This window comes from Anguilla rostrata, chromosome 4 (genome assembly GCF_018555375.3).
Source record: "Anguilla rostrata isolate EN2019 chromosome 4, ASM1855537v3, whole genome shotgun sequence".
Lineage (NCBI taxonomy): Eukaryota > Metazoa > Chordata > Actinopteri > Anguilliformes > Anguillidae > Anguilla > Anguilla rostrata.
In genome coordinates, this window is record NC_057936.1 from 14,275,000 (window position 1) to 14,290,314 (window position 15,315).

At 45.4% G+C, this 15,315-nt stretch overlaps 1 protein-coding gene across 2 annotated transcripts in view; it reads right to left on the reverse strand.

Annotated features, from left to right (window-relative positions):
- Positions 1-3,392: 3,392 nt before the first annotated feature.
- The window catches only part of LOC135252582 (CYFIP-related Rac1 interactor B), a 63,627-nt gene continuing 51,704 nt past the window's right edge, over positions 3,393-15,315 (reverse strand). For both annotated transcript variants that reach the window (XM_064330826.1, XM_064330825.1), the window contains exons 7-13: positions 12,356-12,492; positions 8,177-8,254; positions 5,961-6,077; positions 5,401-5,480; positions 4,926-5,052; positions 4,732-4,802; positions 3,393-4,189 (exon numbers count right to left, since the gene is read on the reverse strand). In XM_064330826.1, the coding sequence (XP_064186896.1) occupies positions 4,126-4,189; positions 4,732-4,802; positions 4,926-5,052; positions 5,401-5,480; positions 5,961-6,077; positions 8,177-8,254; positions 12,356-12,492 (674 nt within the window). In that variant the 3' untranslated portion in view covers positions 3,393-4,125. The remainder of the gene's footprint in view (positions 4,190-4,731; positions 4,803-4,925; positions 5,053-5,400; positions 5,481-5,960; positions 6,078-8,176; positions 8,255-12,355; positions 12,493-15,315) is intronic.

Genomic DNA, 15,315 nt, shown 5'->3' on the forward strand with positions numbered 1-15,315 from the left:
GTGCTTGCTACCTGTAATATTACTATACAGTACATGCTAATGAGTATGCAGTGTTGGAATGGTACATCTAGACTACATACAATCAATAGGCATAAAGTGGAAGACATGGAACTTCACCTGATTACGAAACGTTTGCAGGGTTTTTGCTTTCTGAGGCTGGTTATTTGTTGCTGCATGTCTAATAGACCGTAGGGCTCATTAGGGTAGTTTTGTTTTTGTACAACTTAGTTTAATGTTCAATAGGGAGGCTGACGAGTCGTCAATCGAGTCTGTGCATCATGCACTTGTTTCTTTGGGACAATACTTTCAACTGCTAAATAACAGTAAATGACTGAAAGTGAAGTATTTCACAAGCCATTTAGAAGGTCTAAAATCTCAGCTTTTCCCATCAATTAACTCAAGCATGCGGGAAAATCGAAGAATAACAAGGGGTGATACACAGCAGACAGCACAGCTGACAATACAATAATGACTCTAGATGTCTCTGGTATGTATGATTAGTATGAGGAGGAGGAAGATCAACAGTGATCAGCATAATCAAACATCTGTCATTAAACCTCCCTGTCTGGGGGTAGGCCGATGAACCCGGCAGTGCTACATCACGGCTCCCTCGGTCACGTCTGGTCTGGACTGTGCAAAGTCCCGAGGAGGGGTGGGGGGCTGGGGGGGGGGGGTCCCGAGGCAGCATGCGTCCTCTGTGACTTTGCGTATTTGTTTACGTGCAGAGGAAGCTGAGCCGGACGCCATGTGGTCATCTGCAGACCATATGGCGTGCAATCATGGCTTAAAGCGGCCATATCGCGAGACAGCGCTCCAAATTGGGGGTCCGCGCATCGAGTTGTCTTTGGCAGGCGGCCCTCGACAGGACGCGAGTTCCCTGGAAGCGCAGCAATAATGGGATAGACCGGGGCGACTTGGCACCGCACCAGAGTTACGGGAACGTCTGTCTGAGCAGCCGAAAAGGCCATTAGGAAAAGTCGGGTCTTCCGACTGCGCGAAGCGCTGGGAATAATCAGCAGACAGAGGTTAGCGGGTCCACGCCGATCAGCAGAGAGCGCCACAGTTGAGGAGTACCTTCAAGCTGAAGCTACAGATGAGGGGGTCGCATCGCGGCATTTGAATTGCAGCCTTCTGATGGGGAAGGGAATTCGCCGTCTGCAGGGAGCAGATCACGGGGGGGGGGGGCAGGAAGAGTGCCGCGACACAACGGCCGAATTTGCTGTTTCAACAACGCCGACACGCCCACGGCGCACGGCCCCCGCCTTTAAAAAAGACGCAGGACTCGCGTCGGCCGCCAAGCCGCTCTTTCCGGCTCCAAACGGAACGGGAGCCGCGGCCCCTCTTCTTCTCGCCCCTGCGCTCGCGGCGTACGGGGGTAAAGCAGCTGACGGTCAAGGGCCAATCAGGGTTAAGGGAGGCCCACGGTGCTCCATCTGGCCGAGTGGAAGCGGGGTTTGGGGCTACACCAGACTGCAGGAATGTCAGCCGGCTTCCTTCCAGCTGTTCCAGTTACTCAGCATTCAGATTACCAGAGGGAAGGGAGAGGCGGGAACGAGGGAGGTGGGGGATGGACGGGGGGGGGGGGGGGGTACTGGGGACAAGGAAGAAAAGAGAGAAAGGGAGGGGTGTTCATAATTTACCGGATGTTTAAAAAAAAAAAAAAAAAAAAAAATGAAATCATGGTGGGATGTGGGAAAGAAAAGGAAAACGCAAAAGGGGAAGGAGCAATGAATCAAATCTGGGAACATTAAACGTAAAGCTGGACATAAATGCCGGCTGAGTAGTTCTTACATCCCGTTAGCTGCCACAAAAACAAGGAAGCGGGCTCCATAAAAAAAGAAGCAATCAAACTGCAGATCAGGCAGTTTGTATGTATGTTAATTTTCAGAAAAGGGGAACTGGAGAATATCTTATATAAAATGTCCTAACGCTTCAAGTGCTAAGGCTTTCTTATGGGCTTCAGAAGGCGAATGACAAATGAGAGAAACATACTGAGGACTTCTTGCATTCTTAGGGAAATGTTTGCCTTCCGCACACTGACCAAATCTTAGTTGTCATTACCATCTGTTTTTGAATATTCACTGAACAGGAATGTTAAGATCTTGCTCACAACAATGACTCACACATCCTTGGGTTTGAGTTTATCTTTGGGGACTGAATATGATAAACATGCATCATGTTCTCAGTTTTTACATTGTACTGACAAATATTCTCATATTTCAGATGTTAATCCATATCCATGTTAGGACAATGACCTATGTCACAAAATTTAAGCTTCAATGCATTTTGACATTTGTGCACCCCTCATTTTCCCAATTCTGCTTCTATAGTGCATTTCCACAACCCAGTGAATGTGTGCTAACAATGAACCTTTTCAAATTAGGCAAAAAAAGGCTTCCACCACATGCCGAACATTTAAAAAAAGGAGAGGCAGAAACGTTTGACAATAGCAGAGAAAGGGTGACCCCTTCTGGCATTCTACCACTGTGTGAGAAAGTGTGGACTAAATGCTCTCCCTACAACAACTCCTGCAATCTATGAATGGGTTTCAGCTGAGGTGAACATGACAGAAGTATCATGGACTGGCCTGAATAATGCAGTCAAGAGAACCAAAATCAAGAGTCTTACTGTGGCTCACCTAACTACATCTATCTAGTGATGTTCTGGACCCATACATCTGGTTAGTTAGGGCCAGGAGAAGATTATCACAAGTATAGGCGCATCAATATCCAAATGATGGTAGTACTTTATTGACTTTAATTGCCTTCCTGGGCTTATATGCATGAATTGAGTGCATTCAAAAACACACTGAAACTGGCACTCAAGACTGGTCCAGTAAAAAAGTGTAAGCCAGAGTCAGTGGGCCTCATTCACCAAACTTTTAAATTATTAAATTATTCTTACTTTTGTTCTTAAAAATGTTCCTGAGAAAAACCAATATGGGATTCAGATCTTTTTTGTGCATATCTTAGATGTATGAGATGATGAATGCTGACTGTAAATTTTATGTGCAATTCTGTTCATGTGATTAGCATAAGAAAACAGCCATTACAAATACAGAGGAGAAAAAAAAAAGACAAATGCCAAAATGTTCTTGGAAACGTTCTTACACACAGTTTACGATCAAATGTGATCTTACACGTTTAGAGAATGAGGCCCAGCAACTGGGAATATATTATTGACTTTATACAGAATTATGTAATTTATGCTAATTTCACAGCTGAAATTCCAATTCCTTGTTTAAAAAGATTGAGGAGCACATGGCACTAGATCACCGCCAAGTGCATTCCAATCAAAAAACAATCAACCCCAAAACACAACTATAAAAAATTATATTAACTTTGTGTATTCATCAAAACATCACTCATGAACATAGACTGCAGACCATACACTTAGAAAAACAAAAGCTATTATTTTATTTTTTTACAACCGCCATCTGTTGTCCACGTACATGCGTCTCTGCCATTTAATTCCGATTCACACGCATCACAGTTTGAAAGTTAGTTTTCAAATGAAGAATATCACAACACTCATACGAGAAAACAAAACAAAAACGTATAAAAAAATCATATCAAACATAAACAGTACTATTTTTCATAATCATCTCCACTTTGTTTTGTACCTTTCGTTTAACAAAACATAATTTAAACATTATTCCTTGACTTTAATGACGATCAAGCAGAACCAAACCAAAACTGAAATGTATTAGTTCTTAAATAGAAGAAAGAGGCAATTCTGTCATGCAGATGAAGCAATATTAAATATTAATTAAAACAAAAATAATATTATATATTTATATTTTTAAATTTTCAAGTCAAATTTCTCCCTGTGCCCTCACATAGACAAAACCCCGGAAAACAGTATGCTTTATTAGCTGCCACGTGTCATATGGCCTTTCCAAAACATGAGAACAATTTTAGCAATTTTTTTTTTTGTATATGATTTTGGCACAGAAAAGACTTACATAATAGCAGTAACATTTCTTTATAAAAGAGGGGCAAAAAGCAGTAGATTGAAATTTTTTTTCTAATTCTTTTTTTTAAAAACATTCTGTGCATCGCTGTCATTTGAGAATACTGTCTCCCAAATTCTGTGAGAAGCAGGCAGTCGTCCCAACCATCGGTACTATTGCAGCATGGCCTTAATGTTCTTGGAGGTAGAGTCGTCATTCAAATGTTTCGTCGTGTACCTGTATCGGAAGACATTACATTTAGCGCCTGTCTCACTGGAGATCTCGTCATTTGCTGCAATGTCAGGCCTCAACCTTTTGGAACCTTTTGCAAATAGCCCTCGGTGTATGAACAGTCATGTGGTGTGTGTATGCGAGGGGAGGGGGGGGTCTGATTGGCATTTAGCCATCAACAGTCGGAAAGCAAGCCTGAGGTCTACTTTGTGTGAGACAAGAAGGTGTGAAGTTGCCAAGGGGAGGGGACCATGTGACCAGGGGGAGCTGTCACCACAGACCTCTGAATGAGATGTTCATGTCGTGAGGGATGGCTTAGTCACGGCCAGCTGGAAGAGCCCCCAGGCAACAGGTTTATCTCAAGATTATGACTTGATACAGTGAACACAAAGACTGCCCTTTTAAACCCAAGTGATAAAACACCTGGGTTTGTATATTTGAGAAAAATGGGGGAAAAAAATCACACACATCACCTACCTAAAAGCAAAACTAAAATCCTGTAGGCTTGAAAAGGGTTTCATCTTCTGACCAGAAGTAAGACCACCTACCTGAGAGCATTTAGGAGGCCTTCGACGCTGTTTGCAGGCTGGTCTCTGAGAACTTTGATGCACCCTTTCATCTAATCAAGACAACACAATCACAGTATTCATCAGAACAAGTACGTAGAACAATACATGCAAAAAAGTAGAAAAAGACTTTACTGAAGCTTGTGGAAGGCTAAGAGAAACGCGCTAGGACTCACGTCGATCTTAGAGGACTTCGCGAAGGCTCCAACTGGGTGCACATAATCATAGAGAATTATGACTCCGACCATCACATTGAGACAGAAGGAAACGGTCTCCTCACTGGCAAACCGGCTGCGATACTCCCTGACCAGAGCCACAAATAAACAAAAAGAACTTCAACAGTGAGATAAAACAATATGGCCACCACACATTCACAAGTATACAGTAAGCTGTACGCATAGTTACGCATAGTTAGCCAGGTTCAACCACATCTCAACTATACATGCCAATGATTTATAATGATATATTAACTCACTGGAGACACATATGCAGGTAAAAAAAACACATAAAAATTCTTTATGTGGTCCACAACTCCAAGAAAGCATTTATCTACACAACACACTGCTGTCATGTAATCTTCGTAAAAAAAAAAAAACGCGAGAGAAGAGATTAAGATTTCAACATGCTTACAAGTGAGCATGGACAACTTACGGTGTTTCCAGCATGACTCTACACACACTGGCCATTGTGCTTAAGCAGTCTGTCGTGTTCTCAATGGGCAAGTTCTTGTTCTGTTTCAAAGTGTAAAATTGCAGGCAATCGCCGGTAAGTGACGAGAGACAGTTTCAGAAAACAGGTTGCCTGGTGCAATATCAAGAAAACCACCATTTTAAAGAGAAGGTCTTGGGAAATTAGAACGGAATCTACGTGATGAAAAACCAGATGAATACGCCAAGTGTGAAAATGGAAATCTTCAAAGGAAAAGACTCCAAACAAACCCAGAGGTAATGTGGTCTGACATTTTTACTTACTGAACATACAACCAACCACAGAATGCACTTCTTTATACCAATTTGACCTTAAAGTGGTTTTGAGAAATGTACGTACATATAAAATACTATGTGAAAACAGCTTCTTGAATCATTTGACCAATTCATTGTTGGTCAATGCTGCCCAAGTGGAACCCACTCGTTATTATAAATCTGTTATGGAGGTATTACCCAACCAGTCGTAATAACAATTTTGACCTCATGAATGCATACAGTACTTACTTCAGACACAAACTTGGTTGTGGCATCACTTAATGTCTTCAACATGGGTGTGGCTTCAGCATAGAACAGGGACATCCGGTTGGCCAGCTCGTTGTTTACTTCATTTTCTCCCTCTGCCTGGAAATAAAAATGAGTAATTTGAATCAAAGTACGTTACTGATGGCAACGCTTTGATGACAAGTGTGGTGAATATATCTGTTAATACACTGCTGCAACAGCATAACATAGAAACGGTATGCATGCCACTGTGTTATGGGAGCATTATAACAAAAAACTGTGAATGAATAACTCAATAGATAAATAAATAAAGTGAAATTTGCTCATTTCAAATCAGATAAATAGAAAATGAGTAAGAATACAACAATGAATACAATCACTGCAATTATTAAGCAAATGTATTAGTAATTATCACCACAGCGTGCTCGTTCTAAAATACGCAGTGAAGAATTTACAATAGGAAGACAAAAACAAAGGGATTAACGTAATTAAATATTTACAGTATATTTTATTTTATTTTAATTTTAAGTAGGACCATTTTTTTTTCCATTTCAAGTCTTCTTCACTTCAGCAGATGGAAAAGAATAACACTTCACAAGGACATTTACATAAATCCAATCTTTGCGCTGCTCCGAACAGGTAATCGCGTAATGGCCATCCATTACTGAAGAACCATTGAGAATTTTAGATGAGTAGAGATAGCTTTTACGGAGACGGGAGAGGGGTGGCCTACTCTCTGAGTCAATTTGACTAATGGGATACTTGAGTTTAGGGAATAAAACACCGCGGCTGACTAGGATATTTTGAAAGACACACTTATGCCTCAAACAGGAGGACAGAACACAAAAAGGTAGCAGTAGAAATCAATTCATCTAATTCAGTGAATATAACAACAACCGGCTATGCAAAATATCCTGAAAACATATTTTTCTGCTAGAATTTGTTTAGACTCCTCGTGCACACTAACGCGAAAAACCTGCCAGGAGTCTTTCACGTGGAATATCGTAGAACTGAATTAAAGTACGGATAAGTGATTTTGCAATGGAGCAACTGCTACTACGATTACTAATTGAACAAGAATGTAAAACATATAAATATATACACATACATATATGAGCATTTAAATACACTAGATGGCTAAATGTGTATGTGTTCAGTAACCTGGCGTATTTAAACACACAGTACTGTAATTTGTTGCACGCAATATAGCACAGCTTTTGAATGTCTGAATCAGCATTCCAAATTTTCACTGTATGTTGAATTAATTACAGAAGTGCTTACAGCATACTAAACACTCATTCAATTGTAAATCTTACAATTTAAATGATTCAACCGAACACAACACAACGTTCAGTTGATGGCTTCAGAGAAACCGAAGAGAAAAAAAAACATTCAATTTCAAAACAGTCAAATGGAGTCAGTGTAGAAGCGAGATTATGAGTGAAGCTACACACTGGGGACCACACTGTTATTTCAAACATAGATTTGTGAAGACCAAGGGGCCAAATTACAGGGGGAATACCAGCTCCATGCTCTAGTGCCTGGGGGGGTGCTGTGTGGGGACTCTGTGGGCACGCCTGACCTCCCATTCCCCTCAGGGGAGGAGGATACACTAATAACCCTCGGTCAGGTGTTGATCCACACGACTCCACCCCGCTGCACACGAGCGGGCGCCGACACAGACGTGCCCCGAACGGGTTCACGCTTTCCTGCCGCCGCGGCCCTGTCGCGCGGCCCGGCTCTGCCGCGCCTGGCCTCCAACTTCGCTTTCCTAGTCCCCCTCTGTGCTGCGCTTAGCGCCCAGCGTTAATGCATAACACCGGGACAACGGACTACGTTTCCCAGGACAATAGGAACAGAGAAAAGCAATGCTCAAGTCTCTTCCTGTCGTCGATCACAAAGCCAGAACAACGGCAGCAGGGTAAATAAAAGAAAAAAAACCCTGTCGCGTCTTCCTTTGGAAGCGCTCCCCTTGTCGCAGGCAACCTGTTAGCCGAGCGCCGCGGTTGTTAGGCACTTTGTTCTTCAATTACCTCTCTGATTCCCTGCCAGCCGAGAGGAGGAGGGAGATCTCTCCAGCGCAAAGCACGCTGGCGTCCTCTGACTGCACCGTGTGTTTCAGCCAATTAACACCCTTCTTCACCGAAGGACAGAACATCACAGGAGCCGAGGCCCCTTCCGTAATCGCGAAATCGGCGCGGAGGCGGCGGCAGGCTTACCGGGACGTTGTTGATGCGCATGCGGTTCAGGGTTCTCCTGTAGTAGCTGAAGTCGTTCTGGATGGCCGGGTTCGTCATCTGCCGGGAGGCAATTAGGACACGTTAACACGTTACGTGCGGCAGGCGCGCGGATCCGAACGCGATGACGACGAGCCACGCGGTAGCTCATCGTCCAACAGGACCACAGGAGGCGAGCTGCAGCTACTGTACGATCCGAACGCTGGATCGAACGAACGGAGTTATGAACGGGGGGGGATATATATCAAAACAAGGCGGAGAAAAGGACCGGCTGAAGGGAACGCCAGGGCATCGTAAAAAAAGGGCACTTGAAGAAATGATTGGTGCACCTGGGAGGGGCTGATTTGGCTCAGTATCCGCACGGCGTCCACAGCCCTCGCCCGGCTGAGCGCACTTAGCTTCCCTGACAGCGGCCGACTCGATTCGCCCTCGTTTTTTGACAGACGGATTACAAAGCGCTAAAGCGAGTTAATGGCGGGGGCGCGGGAGATGGCTCGGCGTCGCCTCCCCCCACCTCCCCACCCCCAGTCCGTGGCGGGACGAGCGGGGTCGGGGGGGGGAGCGAGCCGGGAGACGGGCGCTCGGTTCGGGAGGGCGTGGCCGAACCAGCGCGTTCAGAAACGGGATTCCTTGACGAGGCGGCGTCTCCCCACGGGGGGGCCGCGCTCCTCTGAAGCTCCCCTCCCCCCTCCCCCCCGTCCGTCCCTGCGGTTTTCCCGCAGCGTCGCCGCGCCGTCCCTCGCCCTCTTCTTTCCCTCTCTCCCTTCCCTCTCAAGATGCCGTCTCTGGGTCCGGACCTGCGTAAACTTGCACCGCTCGGTTGTGAATATGACGCTGAAACAGTCGACGTGCGAGGGGGGAGCCGCAGTGATCTGAGAGAGGGATGTAGGGCTGTTATGAGCCCCAACAGCACACATAGCTGTGAATTCTGGGAGGAACCGCCGCCTGTAATAATCTTGTACAGTTATGAAATTTATTTCCATTTTTTCTCTGAAAGTAAATGTGAAACTCTTAAAAAACATCATCTTATGGCTATGAGTCCAAACATTCAGTTATAACCAAATTAAGGTACATGAACCATTTTTGTCTGTTGGAATCTCGGGGAGAATATATACGTAAAGGATAATGTAGGCTTACAGCACACTTATTGTTTTAAAATAAGCCCCAAAAGGGTGATACAATTCCTAATCACCCGGAAAAGGCCTTATTTTGAACCATCTTGACTCACTCTCTGTACAATATTATGTTTATACTTGCCAAACTAATTATCTGCCACAAAATCATGTTTAAATCAAATTTATTATGTATATTTGCACATTTCTATCTTACATCATAAACATATGTCCAACAAACAATGGCTTCTAGTATCCTAGCAACCACAATCAAACTAGCTCACAACATTTTTAATTTCATGCAGTTCCCACTATTTGCAAAAATTGAATTGCACACTTCAGTTTTGTGAAGTGGATGTTCAATTTTTAGGGTGAAACAGCAGCCATTATACAACAGTCATTATACAGAAATAATGTGAGCTCACTGACCAATCAGAATTGAGTATCCAGTCATGCTGTGGTATAAATTTTTATAAATACCTTTCGTGCATCTCAAGGTATTTTTATAAAGCAGAGCAAGACGGACATGCATTCATTTTCACCACCACCAGCGTGATGCACAGCAGCCATTTTGCACCAGAAAACGCATCAGAAGCAGGCAAGATGCAGAGGGAAGCATTTTTAATCTGGCCAATTAAACGTGGAACATGACCAAAACATGGAACATGATTTAACGAACATATAACGAATATATTTGGGGGCGATATGGCTCAGGAGGTAAGAGTGATTGTCTGGCAGTTGGAGGGTTGCTGGTTCAAACCCCGGGCCTGGGCGTGTCGAAGTGTCCTTGAGCAAGACACCTAACCCCTAACTGCTCTGGCGAATGAGAGGCATCAATTGTAAAGCGCTTTGGATAAAAGCGCCATATAAATGCAGTCCATTTACCATTTATTTCGACAGCCAACCTTGGAATTTGGCCAGGACACCAGGGAACCCCTACTCTATATGACAAGCACCACGGGATCTTTAATGACCCCAGTCTGCACGTTTCCTCAGAAAATTGCCAGTTGAGCACGACTAATACAGCTGGTAACATGTAGAACTAACGAACACTGTCATAACGCACAGCTTCATTTCTGTGGATACCTTTCAGCAACAGCAAATACTTCAACAATAACAGACCCCTGCGTTCGAAAGGAAGCAAACTAATGAACATCAATACGCAATATTTTTTTAAAATTATAATAATTTTTTTCATCAAATGTAATAAATTATTAGTTATTTACTTTGAAGATTCCTTTCCCCAGAGCAACATGCGCACATTACAATTATTTTACACGCTTTCTCTGAAGAAACTGGCCTAGGTACCTCACTGAAGGATACACAGACAGTGTTCCACTAGGGATTTGATCCTGCAAGCTCTTACAAGCCCAGCTTCTTAACCACTTTGCCGCCCAATTTTCTAATTTTCACCGGTTAATAATCTGCATATTGGCCACCCGGCAGACATAATTCTTGAGTCTGGGGAGTCAGGGAAATCTTATTGCAGTCGAATCCCCGTTTTCTTAATCAGGAACGGCACCCTGAAGAGGTGAAATTGAGAAAATGTGATAACAAGAAATAAAAAAAAATGAAGGCACTCTTCTTTAGTACACATACTGAAAATGGCTTCATTAATACGCCATGTCCACTGAGGAGATCATTTTAAAAGAGAGTAGTACCTACGCCTTTCACCTTACGAAGGCTTCTTCAATGTATCCCATTTTCTTTCCCCAAGGCAAACTGATTTTAATTCTGCAGATGGCAGATGCTCATCTCTCAGTTCTTCTCATTTTAGAACGCAGTTTTTGGAAAAGTGTAATGTGCGCAATGTGGTAGGTGAGACATTTCTGGTTCGCATGACGTGAGAGACATCTGCTTCCCTAGATTCAGGAAACGGGCCGGAAAAGGTGGAATTCATTTAGCATGTAATTGACTTGAACCATAGAAACGGGACATCATTAATCCTCTCCAAAACCGTCAAGATCAGGCGGCCAGTCACCTCGTGACACCAAATCTCTTTCCTAAGAAACCCGCCAGGACTGTGATAAAAAACCACGCTGTTTACGAAGACACGGCTTTTCACCCGCGCGTCTAATAACGCCCGCGGCGGCACAGCTACCCCACCGTGGTAGACTGGTGCGGCTGGCACCGGCCGGCCGACCGCCGCCAATTAAGAGCGTGCGCCGGATCGGACGGCCCATTTCGCCTCTGACCGAGTTTGCGAAAGGAGCGCGTCGACGAAGTAGGTCACGCCGCGCGGTCATCAGTGAACGCCTGCCGAACGGGGTTGGCGTGCCACCTTGCAGCCCCCCCCCCCGCCCTCCGCCGTTTTTGTGGCGCGCGCTTGTGCGGCGGGCTTTAATTGGGGTCCCTCCCCGATTGTCGCCTAGGGGTGGCTGGGCAGGAGCCGGCAAGGGGTGGCGCGGAGGGGGGGGGACCTGCTTGGGCAGTGAGATAATGATGGGCCCTGGGGAGGAGTGGAGTTGAGGACGGGGTGGGGTGGGGGGGATGTAACACTCAGCTCGTTGTCTGGCCCCCCCCACCGCTTTCCCTAACGAGGCCCGGACAGCCAGGCCAGGGCACATTTGATCAGCTCTGACACGCTCTTATTACCGCACCCCGGCATGTTCGGCAGACCCTCGTCCCCCGTTTAGAGGCGAGCTCCAGCGCTCGCTGGGCTAACGGGCTGGCGCTAAGACTAGCGCCGCGCGTAACCGCGACCTACGCGTGGGAGAGTGTCTTTCGCTTTAAAGTTCTCCCGTACTGGCGGTTCAGATCAAGCGTCTTTTCGGAAGGGTGTGACGCCGGCCACGCCGCGCCCTGGATGTGAAAACTCTAGAACCGTGAACCTCCCAACTCCTCCACCACGGTTGCCACAGACGCAGTCCACATAAGTCCAGACGCAAGGAAAAGGCGAGAGACCAAAGAGAGCGTGAAACAAAATGGCGGCGACGGTGACGCCGGCGACAGAGAACAGAGGCGGAGCGAGGGAACCGAGTGACGGGGAGATAGAGAGAGAGAGATGGAGAGAGAGAGAGAGAGATAGAAAGGGCTGAGAGGCACTCACCTTCAGCTCATCGAAGCGCAGCGTGAAGTGCAGGATCTCGGCGAACTGCTTGGCCAGGGCCTGCTCCCGCTCCAGGTGCTCCGTGGGGCTGTAGCGGGTGCTGGTGAGGGCTCCCAGGAGGCTGTGCAGGGCTGCTTCTGTTGGGGCGGGAGGGGGGGGAGCCCAGGTCAAAGTTGGGGATCTTCAATAGTTCACAACGACCCAGCAACCAGAAGATCCATTCCCTTGAGCTGCTCAACTCAGATCATCTCCTTACAGTATATACAATCCTGCTCATCTAGGCTTGTATTCACACAATGGTGAGCCTGCACATTTGACCTTTTTGGCAAAAACACAAAACGGATCTAGTTTACACAAAAAAATATAGTGAAGTCAGACTTATTTCACCCCTTTCCATATCTCTTGCAAATTTATTTTTGGACAACTCAATCATTTCAACTATAAAACACATCCGATCCAAAGTCTAAAGACGTATGTCAATAGAGCATCATACATATCTCTTGTGTAAAAGCAAAATAATTTTTTTCTTCATTTTATTTGCTGGTTTAATAATGGATGGTATAACTGAGGGCATTCATATACCACGTTTTATTTCATGATCTCAAAGCTCTTCGCAGTGAAGAGGGAAACTTGTCCCAACCACCACCATTGAGTCACGGCAGCCATTTTGTGCCAGGAAGTTCACTGCAAATTAGCTTGGGCGATGAGGGAGGAAATTATTGAGCCAATTAAACTAGGGGATGATTAGGTGGCCAGGTAGAGGAAGGAAGTTTGGGAATTGTGCCAGGACACTGGGGAACCCCCCACTGCGATAAGTGCAATGGGACCTTTAATGAACATAGTGAGTCAGGACCTTGGTTTAACATCTTGTTACCGAAATACGGTGTTTCCGACAGCAGTACCTCCGTCAGACAGTAAACAGCTGCAGAAAAGCTCTACCATATTCAACATCTTTACTCATCTTCATCACCATACTACAGTAATCCACTAACACAACTGTGTCCTTGGATAATCACATCAGCCTTGCCAAGGCATAGATTATATGATCTAACTATCTCGTGACCTAACTAATTACTCATTAGTGTAAAATAACTAATGAGTAATCAGTTATTTTATAATGTCTAGAGCACTGATGAAGGAACATAAGATAATGAGATTATTTAGATAATAATTTAGATAATTACTACAAACAGCATGCATCACAAGCAGACAGGCACATTTCAGGACAAAACAGCATTTTACATTCCTTTTGCAATTCCCACATTCAGAATTGTGTGCGCATGTGCACATATGTGTATCTGTGTGTGGGTGTATGAGTGGGCGTGTATGTATGTGCCTGGAATTATATGCACTGTGTACAGTAACATGGTGATTTGCTACATGAGTAAGCAGGGCTCTCTCGCCCAGGGACCGTGCTAATCTAATTATGACATACTAATACTCTGCTGGTAGCATTTCAACGAGCGCTGCAACTACGCTCCCTTCCACACACACACACACACACACACACACACACACACACACACAAACGCACACACACACACACACACACACACACACGCACACGCATACACACACACACACACATACACACACACATGTACGCGCAAACGTGCACACACACACACGCATACACACACACACACATGCACGCGCAAACGCACACACACACACGCAAACACACATGCATAGACACACACATACACACACACACACACGCACATGCATAGGCACATGCACACAAGCGCACATACACACACGCATACACACACACATACAAAATCACACACACGCGCAGTTCTTAGCCACCCCAGACGGCTCAGGCTAAACCCTGCAACAATGCAGCACTATCTTCATTTCAGAAAATGCAGCAAAGTGACTTTTTCTGGCAGGACGAGGGTTTTCAGTGCAGCAAATTGAACAGATTTGTCACCCTGTACTGACAGGCCGGCCTACATTTTACAGAGAGGACTGATTAAAAACTGTCCTGGAAGTGCAGTTTCGCCTCCCAGTCACAACAGTTGCTGCGACAATTCTGACAGGCCGCTCTTAGGCCCGCGCTGTCTGGGAAACGGCTTTATTCTGCGTCGCAGTTTTTATGGGCCCGGACGGAGAGGACGGAGACTCAGACGCCAGGCGGGGCCGAGCAGGAGTCGGGACCTATCGTATCACCGGTGAGCGGGCTAGCGCCTGAACACTCACTCCTGAACACTCAACACCTGAGCCTGCAGAAACCTTGAGAAGGGAGATAGTAAAAAAAACAAGAGGGTTTGGGAGATACCGCCATGCGGAGCTGAAGCATTAATGACCTGGAGTCATTTATACAGCACCTTTAGTCACTCTCTGAAACTAGCTGCATCTGGGTACTTTAACACCGACGTTCTCCACTACTGTTCATCGCTCTGGGATAAGAGTGTCAGCAAATTGACTAATACATCATATACTTTCTGTGGGAGCTTCGAGCTGCAGTTATACGTACAAAAATATGCTAAATATATATATTTTTTTAAAAGGTTCTTTTCTCCACGAGTTGGACGAGTGTGGTCTGTTCCTCTTCTCTAGTTTCCATGCCAACCAAGCGTGGAGCGGTTGCGAGTCGCCTGGTATTTCACAGGCCAAACGGCGCTTCGACCAGAGCCAGTTCTCGGATGAAGGCTTACTTCTCACCAATGAGTACGGTTGGCCTTTTGGCACCTGTCACGTCGATGGCAGGAACTACTGCATTGGCATCCGTGGTCAAGTTAAACCTTACTTACCCTTGGGGGGACAGTGCCCATTTAATCACTCTGCCGTTTCTGGCATAGCCGAGACTTGAATCTGTGACTACAGGGCTGAGCCTGCGTTTGCACCTTTGAATACTGGATGCAAATAAATCATCTCAAATACACTTAGCAATTCTGGACTAATGTTCTATTTTCTTACTGCTTTTGAAGTCATTGTACTTGAGTTGAACCTGTTTT